Source organism: Triticum aestivum, chromosome 5D, assembly GCF_018294505.1.
Source record: "Triticum aestivum cultivar Chinese Spring chromosome 5D, IWGSC CS RefSeq v2.1, whole genome shotgun sequence".
NCBI lineage: Eukaryota > Viridiplantae > Streptophyta > Magnoliopsida > Poales > Poaceae > Triticum > Triticum aestivum.
Window position 1 is genome coordinate 518,533,312 of NC_057808.1, and position 17,362 is coordinate 518,550,673.

At 42.9% G+C, this 17,362-nt stretch overlaps 1 protein-coding gene, 1 long non-coding RNA gene and 1 pseudogene across 2 annotated transcripts; 1 reads left to right on the top strand and 2 right to left on the bottom strand.

Moving 5' to 3' along the window:
• The first annotated feature begins 1,927 nt into the window (after window positions 1-1,927).
• LOC123123394 (uncharacterized) lies at window positions 1,928-2,806 on the top strand. The gene is made up of 2 exons (XR_006460612.1): window positions 1,928-2,185; window positions 2,554-2,806. It is a non-coding gene; the product is annotated as an uncharacterized lncRNA (long non-coding RNA).
• LOC123123392 (L-type lectin-domain containing receptor kinase SIT2) lies at window positions 2,396-4,710 on the bottom strand. Its single transcript, XM_044543899.1, has 2 exons — window positions 3,074-4,710; window positions 2,396-2,983 (listed from the first exon to the last, which is right to left on the bottom strand). The coding sequence occupies exons 1-2, from the start codon at window positions 4,656-4,658 to the stop codon at window positions 2,634-2,636; spliced, it is 1,935 nt and encodes a 644-aa protein (XP_044399834.1). The 5' UTR covers window positions 4,659-4,710; the 3' UTR covers window positions 2,396-2,633.
• Window positions 4,711-8,467: 3,757 nt separating this feature from the next.
• LOC123123393 (L-type lectin-domain containing receptor kinase SIT2-like) lies at window positions 8,468-10,659 on the bottom strand (annotated as a pseudogene).
• Between the last annotated feature and the right edge of the window lie 6,703 nt (window positions 10,660-17,362).

The window sequence follows — 17,362 nt, forward strand, 5'->3', positions numbered from 1 at the left end:
GCTCATGTGAGCTGGGACGTGAGCGCCAGCATGCAAAAGCGGCGCATAAGGCGCCAACGAGGAAGACTCTTCTGTTCTTGCGTACCGCAAAGGTGGTCCAGCAACGTGGGCACTATTGGGTTGGCCATGTACGCCGGCCCTTCCGATTTTGGGAACGTTCAGTTCAATTTTGTTTCCCTTTTTAACTATCGGGCTTTAATGTTTTATTTTCCAGTTTGTTTTTATATTTTATGTATTTTTATTTTTTGTTCATGAATATTTTTTAAAGTTATGATGTTTTTCTTAAATATTTTTTCAAACTATGAACGTTTAAAAAACATATCTGTGAACATTTTATAGAATTAGTTTTTAAAAAGATCAACATTTTGAAAATTTAAAAATATTTCTTAAATATTCACGGACATTTTTAAAAAAAATCAACAGTTTTTGAAAATAATGAACAACTATAAAACTCTTGGAAATTTATTAGAAATTACGAATATATGTTTCATATTTTTTAAGGTTTTTTAAAATTAGGAAATGTTTCTAAAATTTGTGAGCATTTTTTGGAAATTATTATTATTAAATCCTTAATGTTTTTATTTATTTGATAGTTTTTAATTGAAATGTCGGTTCCATTGATGTTATGCGGTACCAATGAACCGAACAAATCCTTACGGACAAGTTCACTTCAAGGCAAAAAATTGAAACTCTATTAGGCCTTTATTCATACGGAGCAAAATTGATCCCACGGGAGTGTCGGGAAACACAAGTGAGACCTCCTATTTCCTGACCTACGCGGGGAATATAGAGGAAACACGCAACCACCCCTCTCCCGCGCTATCTTTGGGCCAGCCCGTAAGCGAGGCAGGGCTCACTTGTTTTTTATCAGTTTATTTTCTTTTGTTTTGTTGTGTTTTCTTTTCTGTTTTATTTGTTTCTTGAAAAAATGTTTGGGATCTAAAAATAGTTCTAAATTTTTAAAAAATATGTATTTATCAAACCTTCTTGGATTTAAAAAAATATTCATGAATATGTTTTTTATGTTTAAAAAAATTATGTATTTGACAAATCTTCTCGTGGCATATTTGTTTAACTACTGTACTTTCATTGTTTCTAACATGGGGACAATGTTTTTGCATTTCAAAACTACTAGTAAAGGCCAATTTTTACAGTAAATGTGTTGACAGGACTTTAGAAAACATACTAGTAAAAAATCATACTACCTCTGATCCGTTAGAAGTGTACAGTTTTGAACTAATCCCAGTTCAAAACCTTGACACTTATTTTGGATCAAAGGGAGTAGTATATATTATCTCTACACAACTAAATCATTTATGTTATTTATTAGAAAGAAATAAATTTTTTGGATTTTTTGCAGCGACGAGACAATTTAATTTATTTTTCACTACCACTTTATTTTAAATTTCTTGTGCTGACGAGATGATTTAATTTATTTCCCACTTCCACTTTATTTTAGATTTCTTGCGGCGAAGAGATGATTTAATCATATATTATTATTTAACGGTAACAGAAATATAATTATAAAATCGTAATAAATTCAGGTAATATATGGTATTATAATACTACCTAAGTTTCCCTGGAAATAAATAATACGACATTTCAAGTTGATACTCCTTCCATTCCAATGAATAAGGCGCACACGCACTCTAAAATTCAATTTTGACCATAGATTAGACCAACCAAATGTGGATTATATGTGATAAAAGTTATACCATTGAATTCATATTGAAAAGAAGTTTGCAGTGGTGTAATTTTGAAGTCACAAAATATATACTATTTTTTTGACATCGCAAAATATATACTGTTAATCTAATTTATGGTCAAAGATTTATTCATTGGAATGAAGGGAGCAATGCGTAAGTGAGGCAAACATTTTTGCTACTACAAAGCGTAAAGCGAGTGGGTACGCTTTCGCTGGCCGCCCTCTGCTTCGTCCTCTGGTTTCACATGGGGTGGAGCTCCCCTGCGGCGGAGCTCGGCGCGGGTGAGGTGAGGCCGCAGTCGATTGCGCCGGCAGCTCCTCGACATCGTCCCCTGCGGGCCGATTTCGACGAGCGGAGGCCCAGCTGCAGCAGGAGGCTCCCCCGGTTCCAGCGGGCGGCGACCTGAATCCGACGGGCGGCAGCCCGATGCCGACGGGACCCGGCGGCCTGATTGCGACGGGGAGGACTCTGGCTACGAGGTAATCGCAATCTCTGAAGCTCGACTCTGATTAGCGCGCGCTAGGAGTAGCACCAGGAATCGATTCAGTTTGCACACAAACATCTCTGAAACTGTGAGTGCACATACATATCTGAAATCCCTGCAGTACAATTTGAACAGCAAGCTGCCACAAATCTGTACAAAACACGCAAACATGAAACAAAGGCAGACGTTCCTGATTTCCCAAAACATGTTGCACAGAAGGGTTCAGAACACTTAAATACATAAAACCATCGAATACATAGTTACATGCAAGATACAACCTTATGAGCATCTGAATGAAAATGTTGTACGTAGTACAGACTTCAGACATGTAACTGATACTGTGCTTATGTTTATTTCTACTAGGACATACTACGACATTGATACATGTGCTTATACTATTATAGTAAGCAGCATAGCTAGTCAGCGACGAAGCGCCGTGGATATCATCTTCCTCCTGAGAGGCCAGATATCATGCAGAAGCTCGATGTGATTTGCGGGTATGACATGATGACCAAGTTCGGTCCATTGCTTTTCACCAGGGCCGCCATGTTCACGCTCAGCTCCGTCTTCCTCAGCTCGGGCAGTGGCATGTCACCGTCGAGGTATTGCTTAACTTCCCGCATCCTGGGCCTTGAACTAGGAAATGGGTGCAAGCACAAAAGTCCCAGCTTTAACACGAGGCATGCTTCATCAATGCTGAAGTCGCATTGCAGCCTAGTATCCACTGTCTTGATAAGCGCTTCGTTGTTCCAATGCTCGAGTACCCAATCTACCAAGAAAACTTCATTTCCCTCTGCATTTATCTTGACAGGTTTTTGACCGCATGCGACCTCAAGAAGGAACATGCCAAAGGCAAAAACATCTGTAAGAGGGGATGCCTTACCTGTCCGCAGTAGCTCCGGGGCTAGGTACCCCTTTGTACCAACCATATGTGTGGTTTGTGCGTCAGTGCCATGATCATATAACCTTGCAAGGCCAAAGTCACCAAGCCGCCCATTCATTTCACCATCCAGGAGTACATTGCTTGCCTTGATGTCTCTATGGATTATTATCTTCTCCCACTTCTCATGGAGATAGAGCAAGCCGGTAGCAATGCCTTTGATGATTCGAAACCTCTGACCCCAATTCAAAATGCCCCTGTGGTCTTCACAATGTAGGTATTTATCAAGGCTACCATTTGGCATGTAATTATAAACCAAAAACAGTTCACTTTTTCTCCGGCAATAGCCAAGTAGCTGCACAACATTTCGATGACGGAGTCGACCGATGCTAACAACCTCGGTGACAAATTCCTTCATCCCCTGCCTTGACTCATGAGACATCCTCTTCACAGCAATCTCCACACTAGACAATGGAAGAACTCCTTTATATACTTTCCCAAAACCCCCTTCTCCAAGTAGGTGTTTGTTCTTGAACCCTCCCGTAGCATGGAACAAATCCTTGTACGAGAACCGATGCGGACCAAACTCTCCCTCCCAATCCTCACGCACCTCAGCATACTTCAGTCGCCTTCGCACAACTAGAGTGACAAGAGTGCCCATAGAGAGGATCAGTGTTGCAGTGGCTATTGGTAGGACGATCATCAAGAGCTTGGACTGGGCCTTGGGACCAACAAAAGGCAACTTGGGAAGCTTGGAGATGTCAATGGATGGAGCTGGTTGATTCATGCCAAAGCTCCAGCCCATCACATACTGACGGGTGTTGATGAGAGTAGATACGGATGAGAATCCAATGTATGAAGCCGAGCCGGAGAGTACAGTTGAGAGATCATATGTTGCAGAGAGCAGTGGCCTTGATGGTTTGGGCAGGTTGATTGGAGCCAAGGTCACTTTGATCTGCGTATCACTCTCGTTGTAATCCACCCACAGTTGCATAGCCTCGTTGCCATTCAGCATCATGCTCTTGAAGGCACCACCCTCGTCTTCATAGAAGCCGGACGTGTTGGATTCCAAGGAGATTACACTGTTGATGTCGATACCGATGTGGTTGTCGTCGATGTCTTGGAGCTCAACATGTTTGAAGGTGTCGAGTTCGACCATGAAGATGTGATTTCTTGTGTTGCCATTGTTCTTCTCGTTGAGTAGGCCAAAGTACTTGGCTCCTTGTGCATCAGAGAAATTCGTTGCGGGGGCGATGAAGAAGGCCATGCCTCCAGCTCTCAAGTCTTGGTATGCGATGAAGATGCTGAAAACTACATTGACTGAGAAGGATTGAACTTTACCACCGGGCGACTTGCGGAATTGCAGAGGAGTAGGGTAGAAGGCATGACCATTGAGAGCAGTTGTGCCATTGGACAGATCAAGGAGGCCGGCGTCTGTGACCACGGCACAACCATCGAGGGTTAGGCTGGATTGGTTGAAGCCGGAGAAGAGAAATTGATCATCGCTGGAGGCCAAGGTTGTGATGATAAGACCGAACAGGAGGAGGAGGAAGCGCTGAAGGAAGGATGCATGCTTCATTGCAGGCATGCGTGTGACTTGCAAGCTACAACTCAACAAGCGGCATGCAGGATGCAAGCGCTTCATGGGCAACTAATGGTATATAGTTCCAGGTTGCACTCCATGGTGCAGTACTTTATATTGTGATTACCTTGCAGCATCCATACCAAGTCTACTCTCTGATCTTTCAATAGCTATCATTGTCTAGAAGTTTCAACAGTTGACGAGACAGTGATATTTGTTCAAGTTATTTTCAATCGCATCCTTGGATTGATTTTAAGGAACACCCTAACAAATATTGTCGATCCCTAGATTAAGTTATCATAGCACATAGTATGACATTGCCAGATTGGAGATGCGCAGCGGGTGTTGTATGTCTCTGCTTTGTACCCTTAAAAAAATCATCCTACAAAAAGCATATCTCATATTTTAACAGAAGTTATGAATCCGAACTAAAATTTCTAGAAAGAACCATCGAGTGTAACCCCAAAAGGCTAGAAATCTCCAAGCAAGCGTTGTCTAGCATTTCTGGTTTCATCCAAGATCTGTAAACACGGTCAAGCTTAACAAAAAACTGTAGCTAAGACAATGACTAGTGGGATGTAGACGGAGATATATGCAGCTGTTCCCTCGCAGCAAAGGCAGAGGATCCAAATAAACCTTTTGTAGTCTTTTGTCAGGTCAAATGTATCGGAATGAAATAAGACGATTGCATTTAAAGACGGAAAACAACTGAAAATGAAGTTTCATACATTTCTTTGATGTTCACCTATAATATGGACTGTTTGTTCAAATCGTATTACTGTCTGACTGTCAGTTGCGGGGTTGCCTAGGATGGAGGGAACTTGGCTTCTCATAATTCAGACATTGGAGTACCAAGGCCATAAGCTGTAATCCTATGTGCAGAAAATATCTAATCTGAGTGGTTCGTTGCAGCAAAGGCAGAAAGTTCTTGTGACCGTCTGTAGTCTATTCTCTCTCTCTTTTGTGTGTGTGTGAGAGAGAAAGTCTATTCTCTTTTTTCATGTAGGTCATAAGTGAAAGTAAACAAATGCATCTAAAGATGGACAATAACTTCAAATGAACCTTGATGCAACGTGGCATGCTTTGCGTACACAAGTATGGTCAGAGTACATTTTGTCCAGACATTATTCTTTGGCTGACTCAGATGTGGTGAGCTGGAGATTACCTAGGGTCAAGGGAACTTGGCATTTGAGTATTCGTAATTAGAAGTGCCAAGTTCAGAATAGTACTTACTGCAAATATCTCATGTACATTCAGTATAATGGAGTTAAGAGTTAAGAATATGCTCTGTTTCTTGAAGAGAGTACCTAAAGAAAACACACTTAGCCATAGTTTAGAATTATTGCGATTAATCGGTTGCCAGGTGTCTGTCTAGCCTTCAATTAAGGCTGTGGTGAAAGTCCCATCATTTTAAAAAGAAACACCCATTTCAAGCATCCAGCTTGCAGGACTATGTATCCCGTTGAACCCGAATACATTTATATACTCTTGTTAATAAGGCACATATGACGGATAGTCCTTTATTTAAAGAAAATGATGGATACTTGTAGTCTAATAATATTCCTTAATCCTTACCCACCCAAGAGATGCTATTATTTCGTATGATTGATTTATAGTAATCTTAAGAGAAAAGTATGTTTTTGGTCCCTCAAGTTTCCAAAAAGTATGGACTTGGTCCCTCAAGATTTTTTGGTATACATTTGGCCCCTCAAGTCTCAAAACCGGACAAGTTTGGTCCTAAACCAGATTTTGACCCCGTTGACCGGGTTTGACCGCCACAAAACCGCCCGATGAACAGTAAATTCGAGTTAAAAAATACTTCAAAAAAACTGAAATTTTTTGGGGTCCAATATGCTTACATGCGCAAGGTGTCCAATATGCTTATATGCTTACATGCGTAAGCATATTGGACCGCAAAAAATTTCAGATTTTTTTGAATTTTTTTAAAACTCGAATTTACTATTCATCGGGCGGTCTTGTGGCGGTCAAACCCGGTCAACGGGGTCAAAATCTGGTTTAGGACCAAACTTGTCCGGTTTTGAGACTTGAGGGACCAAATGTATACCAAAAAATATTAAGGGACCAAGTCTGTACTTTTTGGAAACTTGAGGGACCAAAAACATACTTTTCTCTAATCTTAATTTCATTGTGTGGAAAACCTGTGTAGCCTTATGTATGATAAAGTCTTGAAGCCTACCAATTTTCTCTGTTTTTTAGTTTAGCCAACCTTGCAGAAAAATCATCTCAAAAATAGTATCTCAGTTTACAGAGGAAAGGGGGAAAGGAAGATTCAGCGTCTTTGTGTTTTGGACTTTGATTCTTGTTGCCACTCAAGTTTCTTTCCATGACTTGACTCTCTGATGTTGTCCTTTGTGTCCATTTCTATTGCCGTCTGAATTGGACATCGAATGATGTTGTAGTCAACGTCGGCAACAAAAGAAAGGGGAAAAGGAAGATTCCGCATCTTTGTGCTTTGGACTTTGATGTTGCAGAAAAATCATCTCGAAAATAATATCTCAGTTTACAGAAGAAAGGGGGAAAAGAAGATTCAACGTCTTTGTGCTTTGAACTTTGATTCTTGTTGCCACTCAAGTTTCTTTCGATGACTTGACCCTCTGATGTTGTCCTTTGTGTCCATTTGTATTGCCGTCTGAATCGGGCATTAAGTGATGTTGTAGTCGACGTGGGCTACGAAGGTTGTAGGGTGGGTCAATAATGCTACACTACGTGAGTTGTCCCCGCGTGGGTGCCGTGGTTCAGTGGGAGGGAATTGGAAAGGATTAGAGAATCAGAGGGGGCAGAGGAGAAGCACAGGTACAGTAGATAGTTCATTGCTTGCCCAAATATTACAAGGACCTGCCTTTATATAGGCTACATGCTGGAACATACTGGCCTACTTGAACTTACTAGGCTCCAGCTACCATCAGCTGGAACAGGACATTTGACTAGAAGCTGTGGTCAGTTAGAATTTTGCTTTTTTCTCTGGTAGTGTTTTCCCCAATAAGAGTCTGCAACAGTGATGTTTTTTGGTTTCAACCCCTCAAGTCTGCAAATATCAAGTGTAGCTGATTGGTGTTGTATGTCTAGTATATCAACATGTTTAACAGACATGAATGAACTTGAACAACTTATACCCTGATTCGCTGCTGATTCTTTCTCATTTCTTGCAAGAATTGGACTGTTTTACATAAAACCATACGTTCTAGTTAGGCCACTGTTGTACTTTCATTGGCATAACTTTTTTTCTTCTTATTTACATCTTCCATTTATGTTACAAATTGAGATATTGTTTTTTATGGAGTATTGAGATGTTGTTGTACCTTTGATTTATGACCAAATTGCAAAGAATCATAGGTACTCATACTTAGGTAACACGAAAAATTTGGTGTTTCATCCGCTCACTACAAAAAATTCCTACTAAGCTTTCTATAAAGCTGGGCCTTTAGCCTTTTCTTGAAAATAGAATTCTGGAGGAGTGAACAAGCTTCTTTTAGCTTCATTTGTTTGTCTTCTCCATCCGGCCTTTTGATTCTCACGAATGACACATATGAATTGTTATAAATGACAAGCATCCTCCATATGAATGTCGTGAACACTTGGTGACAGAAGACCTTACAAATGTAAATCTATTGAATTTTGTCACCAGTAGTACTCCCTCGTCCGGAAAAGCTTGTCCCTCAAATGGATGTATCGCACCAAGTTAGTGCTAGGTACATCCATTTAATGGACAAGCTTGGGACAAGTTTTTCGGACGGAGGGAGTATGTTGCAGGAAGATACGCAGCCAGAATACACAATATATCTGGATGCAGACAGAACAAACAAGCACATGATGTTTTTACAGATAACCCTGAATATCCTTAAGGGGTTAAGATATATGTATATATATAGGCTTCCTATAGATGCCTCATCACACTTACAATACTATATATGTTCCTTAATGTATTTCATAAATATATTCAGATATCATACATGACAAACACCATGCTCATCTTCCTCCTGAGAGTTGGGATACTGTGCCAATGCTTGTAGTTGACACAGAATATGAAATGACGTACGGCTCGAACCCTTCGTTTTGCATCAAAGTCAGCACCTCGAAGCTTAACTCTGGAGGTTCGGTTTCCCCATCTAGGTATTGCATGACTTGCCGCATGCTAGGCCTTGCGTTAGCGAATGGGTGTGAGCATAGTAGCCCTATCTTTAGCGCAAAGTATGCCTCACCTGCATCATACCTCCCTTTCAGCCTAGCATCCACCGCATCACCGAATGATCCTTTCTGCACATTGTCGATCACCCAATCGACCAACATGACCTGGCTGTCTTGTGTGTTTTGATGATTGACGGGCCTTTGTCCACAGACGACCTCAAGGACGAACATGCCGAAGGCAAAGACATCAGTAGGAGGAGTGGCATTTCCGCTGCGTGCCAGCTCTGGAGCTAGGTAGCCTATGGTGCCAACCACATGTGTAGTCTGGGTCGATGCCATGGTCATACAGCCTTGCAAGGCCGAAATCACCCAATCGCCCATTCATCTCGTTGTCAAGGAGCACATTGCTTGCCTTGATGTCTCGATGAACAACCACTTTCTCCCACTCCTCGTGGAGATAAAGCAAGCCAGATGCAATTCCTTTGATGACCTGAAACCGTTGAGCCCAACTCAATATTGTGTTATCCTCTTTGCCATGCAGGTACTTATCAAGGCTTCCATTGGGCATGTACTCATATACCAAGAGGAGTTCACCTTTACGCCGACAATAGCCAAGCAACGGCACAAGATTTCGGTTTTGAAGGCGGCCTATGCTGACGATTTCTGCAATGAACTCCTTCATGCCTTGCTTGGAATCATGTGACACCCTCTTCACGGCTATCTTCAATCTTGATTTCTGAAGCACCCCTTTGTACACTCTCCCGAATCCTCCAACTCCTAAAAGGTTTTTGTCCTCAAATCCTCCCGTTGCATGATACAAATCTTTGTATGAGAAACGGTGTGGGCCGAACTCCACCTCCCAGTTGTCTCGTACCTCCGCATACCTGAAATGCCTCCTCACAAGGAGGAACGCAATGGCCCCCAAAGACAGGAGGACCACTGCCGTTCCTACCGGCAGAACTATGTCTAAGACCCAGGATCGACGACCCTTGGGATGATCGCGTGGAAGCTTTGGAAGCATGGAGAGATTGATGACTGGGGCAGGACCATTCATGGCGAAGCTCCAACCGAGCACATAATGCTGTGTTTTGATCGTGCCTGTTGAAGATGAGAAGCCGATGTATGCCACATCTTTGAGCACAGCAGAGAGGTTGTACCTGGCGGACACTATTGGTCTCTTGGGCTTGGTGGTCATGTTGAGAGGAGCCATGGTAACATCAATCTGCGTCTTCTCTCTGTCGTAGTCCACCCAGACCTGCATCGCCTCTTGGCTACCAAGAGTCAAGTTCTCGAACGTGCCATTCTGGTCATGGAAGAAACCAGCCGTGTGGGACTTCTCGGAGCTGAGGCCGTTGATGTCGACACCGACATGGTTGTAGTCGATGTCGCCAAACTCAGCGTTTTGCCATGTGTCGAGCTCAACAGCAAAGATATGGTTGGTTGTGTTGCCGTTGTTCAAGCCATTGAAGAGGCCCAAGTACTGTACTGGCATCGCCTTGGATAAATCCTTGCTCGGTGCGACCAACATGGTTAGGCCATGGCTGCTCACGTCGTAGATGGAGATGATGCCGAACACGAAGGAGGCGGAGAAGGACTGTATCGAGCCGTTGGGCGAGTCGCGGAGGCGCAGCGGAGCCGGGTGGAAGGCGTGACCCATGCTCATGACCGTGCCATTGGTCAGCTCGAGCAGCCCGCTTGGCGTGACTGAGGCTGTGCCGTCGAGGGTGAGGTTAGCGCTAGCGAAGCCAGAATAGACAAACTTCTGGGTTTCATCGCCAGCGATGAGCTGTGGTGCACTAAGGCCGATGAGGAGGAGCTTTAGGAAGAGCAGGACAATGGGTTTCATGTTTGGCCTGGCCATGGATATGTCTGTGCAGTGCAGCAACACTCAACTTTTCACTCTGCTCCGAGAGGGAAGAAGGCCACACTACCTTAGTACTGGTCGGCTACCCAGTTTGAAGATTCTGCTTACTTTAAACATCACTGTTCCGTTGCAGCAAGGGCAGAGGATTCCCATCAACGACTTGTAGTCTTTTTGCCAGGTAAAATCGGTGAAGTGGACGGGACTGAAAGTAAGTAACTGCATTTAAAGTTTGTCTAGACTTTATAGGACAGCATAGTTTTGGAGATTATTATTTAGGATCAAGGGAACTTGGCATATGAGTATTCGGAGTTCAGATCGAGGAACAACAATATGCTCTATTTCTTGAAGAGAGTACCTAAAGAACACACACTTTGCTCTAGTTTAGATCTGCCTATAATAGGTGCCGGGTGTCTGTTTAGGTTCCACTTCATCAGTGTGGATTGAGGGAGAATTAATTTCTTTAAACCCGCTTACATGTATATACTCTTAACAATAAGGGATACACAAATGGATATTGTCTGAAAAAAGATGGATAGACATGCAGTCTACTAGTATTTCCCACGCGCCTAAGAGATACTAGTAGTTTCCTATGATTGAGTTGTAGTACTCTTTCATTGCACAGGGTTTGAAACCATGTATGAGGAACCTTTGAAGCCTAACAAAATTTATCTGGTTTCTAATGTGGCCATCCTTGCAGAAATGTTATCTTAAAAATAATATTCCCAGTTTACAAAAAAAGGAAAAAGAAACATTCAGTGTCTCAGACTTTAGACTTTGATTCTTCTTTCCATCGAAACCGCTTTCCATGACATGATACTGATGTTGTCCTTTCAGTCCACTTATCTCGCGGTCTGGAACGATCATTAAATCGCATTCTGTGGAAAACCTGTGTAGTCGTATGAGGAACCTTTGAAGCTTACCAAAATTTCTCTGGTTTCTGGTGTAACCATCCTTGCAGAAAGGTCATCTTAGAAATAACATCCCAGTCCACAAAAGAGGGAAAAGAAACATTCAACGTTTCGTGCTTTAGACTTAAGACTTTGATTCTTGTTTCCATTGAAATCACTTTCCATGACATGACTCTGATGTTGTCCTTTGAGTCCACTCATCTTGCGGTCCAAGTTGATCACATTCTGTGGAAAACCTGTGTAGCCTCATGTATGAGGAACCTTCGAAGCCTACATTTCTCTGTTTCTAGTGTAGCCATCCTTGCAGAAACGCCATCTTAAAAAATAATTCCAGTTTACAAAAAGGGAAAAGGAACATTCAACATCTCGTGCTTTAGACTCGATTCTTGTTTCCATTGAAAGCGCTTTCTGTGACATGACGCTGATGTTGTCCTTTTAGTCACTTGTCTTGCAGTCTGAATCGATCATCAAGTGTCAATAAATATCAACTAGCAGAATGGTATTGGCGCAGCTAGTATTTCAAGCATGCTTACTATACATGCATTATTACTTGAACAACTTAGAACCTGATTAGGCGACATTTTTTTCCCAATTCTTGTAAGAACTGAACTGTTTTCTATAAAATTCTTACGTTCAAAATAGACCAGTATTGTAATTCAATTAGCATAAATTTTACTTACCATATGTGTAGCAAATTGATATTACTGCTTTATATGGAACGTTGAGATATTGTTATACCTTTATTTATGACCAAATTGCAAAGAATCCTAGGTACTCTGCTTTGGTACCATAAAATCCTTGGTATTTTACATATTGCCTAGCGAAATTGCTAAACATTCTTGACAGGAATACATTAAGATTTCTGGGAGAATAAACAAGCTGCATCTACCTTGGTTTGTCTTATCGTTTTTTTTATCCATCTGGCCTTATGATTCTCCTAATGGCACAAATGAATTATTGTAAAAAAACAGTCATTGTCGTAAAATTACAATCATACTCCTCATGAATGTGTGAACACATATTGGCAGAAGAACTTATAAAGTTAAATCTAGTGAATTTTTGGCACCAGTGACATCAAGTACTTACGAGTTACGACGTGGTTCTCATACAAAACCAAGATGTTGCAGGAAAATAACCATGAGGAAGACAAAATACACATCATGTCTGGATGCAGGCAAAACAAAACGAGCAGTTGAGCACATGCTGTTTTAACAAACAAACCAAAATACCCTTAAGCTATGTTTGGGTATCAGACATGAAAAACACCATGCTACTTCCTCCTGAGATGTGGGACATTATGCCAACATTTATAGTCGACAGAGGATATGAAATGATGTATGGCTGGAACCCTTCGTTTTGCATGATGGCTAGCCCTACAGAACATTACTCTGGAGCATTGTTTATAAGACGGTAAGGTGACCTAAGGGGAGCACCTAAACGCCTAAAGCGGGAATAATTGCAAGGCGCTGCCAGGGCGCCTTGCCGCCTAAGTTTCCAAGGTGGGACTCCTTATCAACAACGCTCTGGAGGTTCAATTTCCCCATCTAGGTAGTGCATGACTTGCCGCCTTCTACGCCTTACATTGGCGAATGGGTGTGAGCATAGTAGCCCTATCTTTAGCTCCAGGTACTCAACTTGAAATTTCTCTTCAATAATCACCCTTTTTTTTACTTGATGCAAGCGGTGAACTCAACTTAAAACATATCTTGATTATTAAAGTATATAGTCCCTTCATATGCTTTTATGCCTCACCTTCTTCTATTGTTGTGGGTTGCGCCTCATAAAATGTAGTTTGGCACCAGTCTGTTTGAAAGGAACTATATTTTGCGGTACTACTTACAAATGTAGTTGTTAGTTTCTTTCAGAATGTAGCCATTCACGTGAAGGATTAAGACATGAGAACAAGGCCAAATGACATAATTGAAATTTTGAAACAGAGCAGGGACATGTTTCTGTATAAATTTTGTATGACTGCACAACGATATAGTTCAATTCTGTATGACACTGCTTCTTGTCCACAAGTCTATGGCATTCTGGTTACATTCATGCTAATGTACTACTAGGTAAGCAGTTATATTACTTCAACAATGGCAAAGATAGTTTGTTTCATATTTTGATGTAACGAGGAACATGCATGCAGGCGAGTTAGTATCTGACCCTTCGAGGAGTTAGTATCTGATGACAAGAACATTAGTTTTCCAGCAGCTGCAGATTTGCTTGTTATAGTCTTGGTGTGCTTACATTTTTCACTGATCATTTTACTCGCATTACTGATGGAGAATGTGACACCCTGGATTTTGTCCTTTTTCTTTTTATTGGATATTTAATTTGCATTTGAGGTTTTCAGTCAATTCTTTTGGATTTAATTACCACTTGGAATTACTTTTGATTTTCTTCCAAGTGGGTTCTATTATCCTTAAACCCTCTCTAGACCTCATCCCTCTCACAACCCTTGCCCAAACATCATCACGCGCCAGTTCTGGCACCATTCGTATAAAGTAACTATATGGCCTAATGAACCTGCAGATTTTACCATGAAGAACACCGTTAGAGTAGCAGAGATGTCACCTTAAGAACAACTACCTGAAACACGCTAAGGTTCTCGATATCTTGGATGCGATGTGAGGAGAAGCAGGGCGGTTGTCCCTGCCGATGCCTCCTTCGCATCAGGTTTCGCTACCTTGCGGGGCGTCATCCAGGACTACCAGGTCACCGCGACGGGGCCACGGTGAGCACCAGGAGCATGATGACTAAAGAGGTTCCAAACGACCTCGCCGCCGCTATGATGCCGGTGAGTTCGGAAGCCAGCACAGGAGGTAGATCGCGATGGCCAGCGCGACTATAGCCGCAAACCGCCACGCATCCGCCTCTTCCCCGCCCGTTTCAGCGCCAGTAACGTGCTCCTCACGGTGGAACACCATGGCGACCCGATGCACACGGTGGCCAACATGATGAACGAGCATGAGAGGAACGAGGCAATATCATCTGGCAGCAGCAGTACGGATAGGGAGGGCTAGTTCCGATGGCGGATTGGCAGCGGAAGCGCGCCCGCAGGCAGTGATGGAGGAGCAATTTTATTGGCCCTAGCAGATCATGGGTGTGTCACGTGGGAGGACTGGAGGGTCGCATGAGGGGAGAAACCTGAGAAGGAATGACATGTGCGCTCGCCGGGCGACAGTTGGGGATCGTGAGGTGTGTGTGCCGTGGGCAGGGCTGTTCCGCTTTTTTCTTTTCTTTTCTTTTTCTGTATGTATAAAACCGCAGGTGGAAGTGGGGCTGAAAAAAGTCAGGGGCTGAGGAGGTCGAACAATAACGGGTGGGTCGAACTGTTTCGCCAAAAAAAAAAACACGAGGCTCCCCTTTTTAGGGAGGGTATTTCCTAATGCGTACAAGTAAAAGATCGCGGGCGTGCCTCTTGTTTTATGAAAACAAGAAATAAATAGATAGGCAAAATTATGGACAAATACATATACAGAACATTGCACTTTATTGATCATTGTATTGAATACAAATACATTGTACAAGTTTCATAGGAATTTATCCTTCTGCCTTCTGCGTCATGCTTAAGGAGTATTTGATTGAAGAGATTGTGTAGTTCGCCAATTCCCGGTGCGTTTGCAAGCATCCGGTTAATTAAATCCATGGGGTTGATCCCATGGAATACCTTCGATTAAGCTGCGCTGATGGTCGTCGTCATGTAATGGATTACTCATCCATATGCATTGTGATATTCTTGTAAGTATGATGTGGGTGGCCTCGTTTCGCCGAAACTCGATCACGAGTACTATCGGCATGTTGGTGTGACCAAAAGGATGTGTCGATGAAGGGGGTGACTTTCGCCTCGTTGGTGCCCAGTCATGTGATGCCCTGACTTCATCGAACACAGACATATGTATGTTGGTATCGCCTCGTCGGTGCCCAACAACGGTGTGTCCAACCCAGTAGGTTTGTGACATGTTGTTAGAGTGGTGACCCGGCCTCGTCGGCACTTGCCAGAGTTTCGTCCGGCCTCATCAGCACTAGACGTATGATGGAGATAATGGTGTGCATAGCCTTTTGTCTCGTCGACACTCGGCCAAGATGTCGATGTGAAATATATCACAGATGCATTGGATGATGCTTGCCAATAAAACGAAATTGATCTTGCTTCCTCGGAAGAGCGAGATCAATGTGGATTGTATGGACGTCCCCTCCTCGTGATCTTGTCTTCTTGTGCGAGACAAAATCAATGTATAATTTGTAGCCTCGCCTCCTCGTGAGGGGCGGAATCAAGATAGTATTTCGTTTTGCCTCCTCGTGCCGTACTTGGCCTTAGCCGCATACGCTCGTCATGTTTTGCATGAAGCAACGGTCGACTATCCTTGTAGGAGTAGACATCCCGCGCTTTTGTGAATTTTGTAGCCAGTTTCCTTGCATTAGGAAGCCATGGTTTTAGGCTCGCTTTGATGGAGGGCTTTATACTCAAGTACACGCCATAGGGCTGAAGTGAAGTTTTGTATCGAACAATCATCATTACTTGCCATAGAACTGATGTAGAACTTCGTTGAGTAGAACAGGCCTTTTGCTCGTCAGTATCCGACCACGATACTTATGTAGTCTTTCGGTAGGATATGCATTTTGCTCGTCAGTACTCGGCCATGGTACTGATGTAGAACTTTCTTTCGGTAGGACGGGTCTTTTGCTTGTCAGTACCCGGCCACTGTACTGATGTAGAACTTTCTTTCGATGGGACGGGCCTTTTGCTCGTCAGTACCCGGCCATGGTACTGATGTAGAACTTGCTTTCGATGGAACGGACCTTTTGCTCGTCAGTACCCGGCCACAGTACTAATGTAGATCTTGCTTTTGGTGGGACGGGCCTTTTGCTCGTCAGTACCCGGCCACGGTACTGATGTAGGCCATTTTTCTCATCAGACCAAGGTATTGATGTACAACTTGCTTTTGCCACAGCCTTGAGGCCGGTGAGATAGAACGAATCAAGCTCCCTCGTAAGGGACAAGATTAACTTATTTCCCGCTTGTTTGAATTGCTTGCACGAACATAGATTGGTATAGACTTTCTTCTCATCAAAAAATTAGTCCCACGATTGGATGTTACAACTTACCATCGAGGCCAACGGTCTCGCGGTCGATGAAGCTGACGTGGTGGAGATTGGGAAGGGGAAGGATCGTGTGTGCGTGGGTATTTGTGGCATAGGTTTAGAGAGGCAGAGATGTTTGGCCGGGCATCATGCGCCTTGGCGTGCGTTTCCCCCTTCTGAACGAGGGGCTGGCCTCGCTTTATATAGGCGGCCGCTGACAAGCAAATCTTGCTCTCCACGATGATCCCTTTAGTTAGGAATACAGTATTTGCGTGCGTGTTTGATTCTTGTACGGCAACCCATGATTATCTCTAAGTCATGCTTACGCCCTTTTTTTTACTTTATAGATAGACATACACACGTCGGCACACCCAAGATGGAAAGTGCTCAATGCATTGTGGGCCTTGGTTTGTCACGTTGCAACCATGCGTAGTTCAGTAGTTTTGAAGGAGGTGCTAGAGAGATCGTCCTCTTATATTTCTTGTGATTTAGTTTATGAATTTAGAAGCTTAAATTTTAAAGTTCACAACCTAGCGAAATATTCTCTTATCCTTGGATTGGGCCGTTATGTTTGGTTAGGCCATTCAAGAGGTCTTCCCTTCGTCCCTATAAACATTATGACGGGTTAATAAAGTTTCGCGAGGATGTCTCAAAAAAAAGTAGCTGGGTAAAACCTGTATGCATTAGTATTAGCAGATATGCATGGCTGCCTA